Below are 9,086 nucleotides of genomic sequence, written 5' to 3' on the forward strand. Positions count from 1 at the left end.
TTTTTCCCAAGTGAAATTCAGATTCAGGTTGGTTGAATTTACAACTCAACCAAGGCTAACCAAGCCACAAGACCAAACCCAACATTCTCAACCAGATTTAAATCATTATAAGTTTTAGGTTGGGCATTTGTAATATACGAATCTTAAATCAGAACATGTATGTATCATCTGATGCACAGGGCTTTTCAAAGCTTGGAAGACCAAAATACCTACACCTAAAAAAGTTCACATAAGCCCAAAATAGCTAAAAATCTGGAAGCTTCAAATGAAGTTTTCCGTCTTTCTGCACCTAAAATCTTTCATTTAATAGTTGTAAATCATAATAGACTATGATACTTACCGTTTGTCTACATCATAACCTTAAAAAGCTCATTACATCTTTTAGCCATCTAGACTGTGGGAAGAGCTTAAAAAGACTTGCGAAACAGCACCTTAACAATTCAACAAAATACACAAATGAAGTTAAAATAGATTTGCTTATAAAATAAACTTCCCCAAGGTCTTCATTAGCAGCCTGCAACAAGCCATAAACCAAGTGAAAATGAAAATGAAAAATGATTTTAGTTCATGTGGCATCCAAGTAGGGTCTTGGCATTTGAGCATTCAAAGGAATCCTCATTCAAATATGACCAAAAAAAAGTGTTTCAAACTTTCAATGTTTAAAAATCCGAACAAAGACCTGATCGGTGCATTTGTTAGAATTTTTATTATTTCTTGAACACTGTCTTAGATAATAAACTCGAGCTTCAAAATGTGAAGGATAATTAGTCAGAATGAAATGATTTCATTCCACTTCCAGCTTCTAAACGCCCACTCACTTATTTCTGCTTACTGTTGGCGACACAAAGTTCCTACAAAGTAGCAACACAAAAACAAAACCATTTATTCTACATGGATCAAGTACCACAGTCCACAGACCACGGGGAATGGAAGCCAATCTATTCCTATCCTATCTCACCAAATGAAAGATTCCTAACAGTTTTTGTCACCATTATCCTCACTGTGTTCCTGATCTTCATCTTGTGTCAAAACTTGTTCCTGTACCAGAAGACACCTCTTTCCTGCGAATTCTCATCAGGCTCAACATAAAGGCACTCCCTTGCCTCCCTCCACATTGCCTTGTAAAATGGTGTTCCGTCGAACTGGTAGTACTTACCAAGTATTGGCTTAATTGCTTTAGTTGCCTCCATTGCATGATAATGTGGCATTGTCGAGAATAAATGGTGTACAACATGTGTATCTGTAATGTTGTGAAATACCTTGTTCAGCACCCCATAATCCCTATCCACAGTTGCTAATGCTCCCCTTAGCCAGTCCCACTCAGATAAGTCATAGTGTGGTAGAGAGGGGTGAGTGTGCTGCAAGTAGGTGATAGTGACAAGGAACCCATTCACGATCAACAATGGAACACCATATATGCAGATGACCCAAGACAACCCTTTCATGGCCACAAGGCGGAAGAGTCCGTAAGTGACTGCAAGGACACCTGCATCAGAAATGAATATCTGAATTCGTTCACGGTCAGAGTAAATTGGACCATAAGGATCATAATGGCAGGCAAAACGGTCATAGTGACGGCCAGACACATTGAATGCCAAGTATAATGGCCATCCAAGGGTGAGAGTAATTGCAAGTGTGAGGACACGACCAAGTGGGTTGTTCAGGTACTTTGAATACCATGGAATATTTGATTTGGGCTTTGGGACGAAGACCTCATCACGTTCAAGTGATCCAGTGTTCGAGTGGTGGCGGCGATGACTGTACTTCCAAGAGAAGTAAGGAACAAGAAGGGAAGAGTGGAGGATAAGTCCAACTATATCATCAAGCCTTTGGTAGTCACTGAATGCATGGTGGCCACATTCATGGGCTATGACCCACACACCAGTAAGGACACAGCCTTGTAGAGCCCAGTAGATAGACCAGGCAAAGTAGGAAAGTGGATGAGGTAAGAGGTGGAAGTAAGAAGTAGCAATGTAATAAAATGCAAATGCAAGGGCAAGGTCGTAGACAGCATAGGAAAAGGAGCGAAGCACAGAGCGTTGGAAACAGTGAGGTGGTATAGCTTTCTTAATCTCACTTAGCATAAATGGAGGCTTTGAGTGTGGCACTCGGTTAAGGGCATCATGCTTTTCCTTCCTGGGGGTTGGAACAGACATTCGGCCACCGCCACCCATTGTTACTTCTTCTTTTGGATAGAAATCTGGGCCTGAAAAAAAACAGAGCATCTGTCAAATTTACAGCAGAAAGCAACTTCCACAAATAATTTTCAGAACATGTTCTATCCTGAATGCTAAAAGCTATACTTTCTTACTTGCTTTATGTAATAAATTGGTAAAAGGATGGCAGTAATCGTCACATCATGAATGGTCGGTTGTACATGTAACAAAAGGATCCCTTCATTCTCAGAAGAAATCCATCACCAAACAAATCCGATCTATTGTCAGAATATGTAAATTTCTCATGTGATGTAAAAGCCATTTCCAATCACCTTCAGGGATAAGATTGCAAGATCCAAGGAACTAAGCTTCCGAATTGTCCAATCTTGTGGTCTTTTTTAACAAAGATGCGGGATTCATTCTCCTTCATTCTTGCATAGAAACTCTAAAATCTCTCTTCCAGTTTAACTTTCTCTCTCCTCCAAAAATCTCTCCCATCCTATACATAGTTGCCAAGATGTTTAGGCAATTCTTGGTGACACTAGGTCATCTAATCACCTAGATGGATCATAGATGCTTAGGAGATTAAGAATTTTATAAAATAAATGGCTGGTTTCCTAATTTTATTTACCATTCAACATGTATACTAATGGAGAAAAATAGCACTCTTTATTAAGAACATTAAAGTTTCCTCTCAAAACATGGCAAATCATCGTATCCAGAAGATAAAAACATTTTAAATATATTAATTTCAACATTTTCAAAAATAAAAGTAGTACTATAGAGCAATTTAATATTTATTAGAAACTAAAGAAGGCTATAACTTTACATGATAAAATTCAAGATGGAAAGTAAAAGAAAAAAAAAAACACAGATGGAGATGTAGTTTTATTTAATGTAAGAGAAAGAGAGAATAAGAAAACCATTTTACACTTCTATTCTTTCTTTCCATTTCTCAAAACCCTTTGATCTTTTTAATTTCAATAGTGAAGCTTTGAAGCAAAGCATATATGATATACATAGTATATAATAAAATGTATTAATACAAATATTAGTAAGATTTAGCAATATGAATGATATTATAATAAGGTGTTGACCCTGTTATTTTTGTGGCCTAACGAGGCACCTTATCACCAAGGTGGTCACATAGTTGCCTATATATATATATATAGGCAACACCTCAGCAGGTGCCTAGGTAACACCTTGACAACTATGACCCCATATGAAAAGATAAGTAACCCTTCCACCTCTATCCCCTCCTAAAATCTTTCCCACCCATTTGACCTTCCTACATGTCCATTCCTAAAAGAAATAAATTGTTAAGTTAGTCCCTCACCTCTATAAAGAGTGCCACAGAGTTCCATGCCTTTAAACAAAAACACTCCTTCACAAATGTGGAGATGACTACATACTTATTCATGTTAAACAATCCTCAATTCAAAGAGAATTTAGTCAACTCAAAGCCCAGAAAGAACTTGATACGCAGTATGACAGTAGACATGAAGGAGTGTGGCTACCTGAACAGTAATCTGTTTTGAGGGTCTTTATTTAGAAGGCAAAGGATCACTGCTAGTTCTACAACATTTTATATTTGGCCCTTGATAATATTCATGATTTGGGTAAATGTTCCATTTTCGAATTCTTTTCAAAATAATTGGATTTAGTATCTTTGAACCATGTGCAGGAGATAGAAAGTGGATTATTAAAGTTGCCAACTTACCAAGCCACTATGTTTGTCCAATACAAGAATGAATAGCTTAGACAAAAAATGTCTCAAAAAGAAATTTGGAATCAACATAACAGGCATGTCTCAGCAGAAGTGAAGCAGAAAATATCCAACATGCAACAATAGGCTTCAGTCACAAGTATTAATTAACAAGCAATAAAGAAGACAAAATAGAAGAGGAAGCAAAAATTAGTTCTACTATAGCTGCAGGCTATGGCAGAAATAAAAAAGAAAATTCTTTATTCAAATGGATGGATAGATTGTTCTCTACAAGGCCTATTGACACTCTTTTATTGACCCAAAGTAGCAATTTCTAACTCCTATTTGAATTCTAAGACTCTAACTCCTACTTGTATTCAAACTACAAATAAAATGTAGAAACTCCATTTTCAAACCAGGACACTATAACTCTAATTCCACCAAGCATAAGAAACCCAAAATTACTAAAAATGGTCAGTCATCTTTTACTATAAATAGTCATGACAAAAATTACTACAAATACTAACATGGTCTACTGGTCAATTTGTTGACTAAGACGTTGACCGTGACTAGCAAAACCAAAAAGTCAACCACCTTAAAGTATTTATTTGAGGTACTTCCATATGTTGGATTGATATGAAATTCTATATTATTGGAGTACTGTAAGTGTAGTTTAATGCCACCAAACTTCAGCCAAGTCAAACAAGGTTTGGCTGGCTAAATTAGTCACTTTTTTCTGGTTGATGATGCATTCTGCAGGTTGACTTCAATCTCTTTGTTCTATTCCTTTCTTTGCTTCCATATTTGCATTGAAAAAATCTAAAATAAAATTATCCAGATGATGCTATGGTAGCCAATGGAATTAACAGGGCCTTAGAGCTGTTCTAACATCCAAAAGGATGAACTTATCAATCATTGATACACCAGTCAAGCCTCATGTAAGGCCGCCATACAAGTTGGAAACATGAAATCCCTGGTGGATGTCACTGATAACTCTATTTCAATATTAGAACTCCCAAACCAATTGAATCATTTTCTAGCTAAAAAATTAAAAAAATTGTTCAATTATGACAATAAATTGATTCAGAAATATGTGAGTCAGATAAGAACCCGGACAACATACAATAGTAATAAAATGATCAGTGATGATGACTAAATAATTCGCACAAATGTTGTTGACTGAGAAAATATAATTTTACTTCTTTCATGCATGCTATGAAATGTCAGGAATCTAATCCAGATGAAAAAAGAAGAAAAGGGAAAGGAAAAAGAAGAGAGGGAGAGATGGTTGATCCAATACATAATAACTAGTAGATCACCTTATACTAAGGGACAAAGACTGCATTATTGCAAATATAGAACATGGGCTTTGCATATAATTTTCATTGTTAAAGACACTAATTTTTTGCCATCTCCAAGGAAATAGAGAACCATAGTATTTAATTGTCACTTCAATAATATTAAAATGGTAACCACAAATGACAAAGCTATAAGAATCTTAAATAAGATTTTTTATCCTATTCACTCTTAAAAACAAATAATGCTTAAGATAACAAAAAAAAAATATGTAGGATTAATACTTCGTCAGATAGTGGTAGTCATAACAATGGTAGCAAACTCTAAGTCCATAAGGGAAAATGGAGCAAGTAACTCTTCAAAATTTTATGTTTCAGCTCTGATAATGTTGGGTAAATTTTCCATTTCCAATTTTCACTAGAAAATTTATATTCAATATTTCTCAACCATATATTGTAGGTGATATTAGAAATAAGAAAAGTCACTCTTTTAAACCTTGTATGCTATTTTCATTTTCTTAATAAATAATACCTTACCACTTTCAAAAATATGTATATAAATAAAAGAAAAGCCTCAACCATGTGGCAATAGAGTCTTTTTTTTTTTTTGAGAAAAGGTAAGGTAATTTTATTAAGAACAGAAATAATAGTACAAAGGAACCCCCCAAGGAAAACTCCCTGGCAGGGGGGGCAGGAAAAACAACAAGATTACAAATGCCAAAAGTTCCTTGAATTCAGTCTAGCCCCCAACTGAGAGGCCTGAATCCCCTTTGCTGTCAAAATCCAAGAGATCAATTTACCAACTGAAATCGGTAATAAGATTCTCCTGATATCTGGCAATATTTTGGAAAAGCCTTTTGTTCCTTTCTGCCCAAATGGTGCTAATTACAGCAGATGGAATGGACATCCATACAGCAGCAGCAAGCTTTGACAGCCCCAGATCCATAACATCTCCTTTACTGAACCAGGCATAACCCAAGCAAGACCCAGAGCAGAAATATAATGGTTCCAAATCTTAGCAGAGATAGGGCAGTGAAGAAACAGGTGGCTTTTATTCTCCACATCCTGACCACACATTACACATCTCTGATCCTGGGTTTGACCCTGGTCACATCCAAAAGAGAGAAAAAAAAAGTGTCCAAAAGGCATAAATTTATTCAATTACTGATGCTTCTATGAGGGCATCACTGTATGAGGCAGCTTTACAGGTTCCAAACTAGGAAACCATGGTTGACCATCATCACTAGAAGCTAAAAGGGAAAGAAAGGAAACCATGGTGGATATTACCAATGTCAAAATTAACAAAGCATAAGCATACACCTGCAGCCTCGGTGAGAAAGGTTTTAAATTTCCTCCAATTTTAAAGGTTTCAACATTTCCTTCCAATTCCGTATGAAAGCAAAGCAAATATGGATGGAATTTGAGGTACTTAAAAATTTAAATGAAGTAGAAAAGATTTAAAGAGGTTTAAAACGGAAGTAGAAGAAATAGGAACTAACCAGATTTACACAAGGAAAGAAGAGGAAAAATAAGAAAGGAAAATCTTAGTGACTTCCTTTAGGCTTTGTTTGGTTTGACAGAAAATAAGAGAGAAACAGAAATTTGAGGGAAAGTTCTTAAGTAATTTCACAAAATTTGTTAAGAGCTTTCCTTTAACTTTCTGTTTCTTTATTATTTTCTATGAAACTAAACATACCCTTAACGTTCATTTTGGAGGAGGTCAAAGCTCATTGAAATACTGAATTGCAACTAAAAACATGGACTCTTGCCATGGAGAAAGAAAATTATATGCTATTAAACTAGTCTATATATTTTGAATTCAAACATCACTATCCGCACAAAGTCTAATGTTTTATATTTCCTAATTATTGATGTTCTCTAGGAAAGATGGAAGTCACCATGTACATTACCTGTTCATTTATGCCAAATAAGCTAGGAAAAAGAAAAAAAGAAAATTGACATTTAAAAGCCTCCCAGAAGAACCCATGAGTGTTGGAATCTGACACATGTCCAACAGAGACACATCATCTGTTTAGGAGACTCCACGCAACATTGATCATGCAACCTTCACTTTCTCCAATAAAGAAGACAGAAAAAGTAACCTTGTCTTTTCTTATGATTGCAAAGAGGGAAAAAGATAAAAGATAAAAAAGGCAAGGCAAGGAAAAGGAAGTATGTTTTACAGAACAGTAAAATTCATCTTCTTTCTTCCACCCCCTCCTATCTCTACACATTCTCGTTCCCAGGTAAATTACTCTTGTTTTGAAATCTCGATCTGCCATCTTTCACTAACCCCTCTATATTTAAAGAAAGAAAATCACTGCTTCCCCTTATAGTCATTCACCTGTACCAAATCTATACAACAAAAGAAATTTGTGATGTTCAACGAAACATTGATTTAAATTCGTACCAACCTCATAAGAAGAACCCTTTTCAACAGCACACGGTAAAAGCATTTATCCCTTATAACAAGAAAGCGCTCCAGGCAATAGCCCTTTTCAAAAGAAATATGAATATGCATAAGAAAGGAAGAATCTTTTCTAAATAAACCATCACGGTTGAGAACTACATTAAAGGAATTTCAATTGGTCTAGATCGATAATGCAAATTGAACTTGTTCAAACACGGGCTGTATCGAATCTCCCATAAGGAAAAATATCACCACACATGAAACAAGCCATCTGACCTCAACATTTCCTTATCTGTTTCCAATCAATGAAGAAAAGAGTAAGAGACGCAGAGACCTACACAACAGAAATCGCCACAACTAAACTACTGGTTTCTGGATACACAACTAATCTCAACCTTATTCCCAACCATTTGGGGCAACCCACTGAATTCCAGATCTTTCCTTAAAACGCTTATTAAAGCTTCATTCATTCATGGTTTCAAATCCATCAAAGACAAAACTATTCCTCACCGAGACCACAATGGAAGATCAAAATCAGACAAACCCAATATTTTTATGAACAAAAAAAAAAACACAAGAATCAATCAGAAATGCAATACGAAAATCAAGCAAAAAATAAAAAATTATCAACTGAATCAAATCAAACAAAGAAAAAAGAGAATGTCGGTAGTACCTCAAGAGAAGTACTATCGTGGGTGAGTGTCTCACTCTCACGCTATTTCTCCTTCTCCCGCTCACTTCTCTCCCACTCTCTCGCTGGGACTGTTTCTCCAGTCGTCCCTTTCATTCCCTCCTCTAAATGCTCGTTAGTGGGACCCACCAAAGATCAAATTGCCGTCCGTATTTTGTTGCTGTCCTTCGTACTTCACGTGGACATCATTGTTGCTAATAAAAGTATCGCACGTGGGTATCACGTGGCAATGTGATTCATATCAGAGATCGTATATTCGTATTAGGGTTGCAAACGGATCGATTTATGTGGATATCCAAACTTGATTCGATTATATTGGAATTGGAATCGGATTCGGTTTATATCGGATTCAAATTAATTTGGATTGCAGTGAGTTTTGATGGTTAATAAATTAAGGAAAATTGTCTAAAATTCACTATGAATTTTCAGCATTTTTCTTCAAGTCATTACAACTTTTTAAAATGTTTAAAATTCATCCGATAATCAGATTAATAGGTGTTAATATATTATCATTTTTAACTTTTATAAAAAATATAAAATATATACAAAATAAATTAACGGGTGTTAATATATTAACATTTTAATATTTAAACATAAAAAAAGAAAAAAGTTCAAAAAAATATATTCAAATATAAAATACAAAAAAATAGAAATTACAAAAATACAAAAATTATAGAAATTACAAATAATATAAAAAATATTTTCAAATTATAGAAACTATAGAAATTGAAAAAAAAATCAGAAAAAAAATTATAGAAAAAACATAGAAATTGCAAATAAATAACAAAAAATACAGGAAAATTTGTAGATTATATAAAATAGAAAAATG

At 34.9% G+C, this 9,086-nt stretch overlaps 1 protein-coding gene across 1 annotated transcript; it reads right to left on the bottom strand.

The window, feature by feature from the left end:
* Window positions 1-594: 594 nt before the first annotated feature.
* On the bottom strand, window positions 595-8,379 carry LOC148855653 (delta(12)-fatty-acid desaturase FAD2-like). The gene is made up of 2 exons (XM_088984740.1): window positions 8,240-8,379; window positions 595-2,206 (listed from the first exon to the last, which is right to left on the bottom strand). Exon 2 carries the CDS (start codon window positions 2,172-2,174, stop codon window positions 1,026-1,028), a length of 1,149 nt encoding a protein of 382 aa, XP_088840866.1. The 5' UTR covers window positions 2,175-2,206; window positions 8,240-8,379; the 3' UTR covers window positions 595-1,025.
* Between the last annotated feature and the right edge of the window lie 707 nt (window positions 8,380-9,086).

Source organism: Nelumbo lutea, chromosome 4, assembly GCF_056320005.1.
Source record: "Nelumbo lutea isolate HS-2025 chromosome 4, American lotus-T2T, whole genome shotgun sequence".
NCBI classification, from domain to species: domain Eukaryota; kingdom Viridiplantae; phylum Streptophyta; class Magnoliopsida; order Proteales; family Nelumbonaceae; genus Nelumbo; species Nelumbo lutea.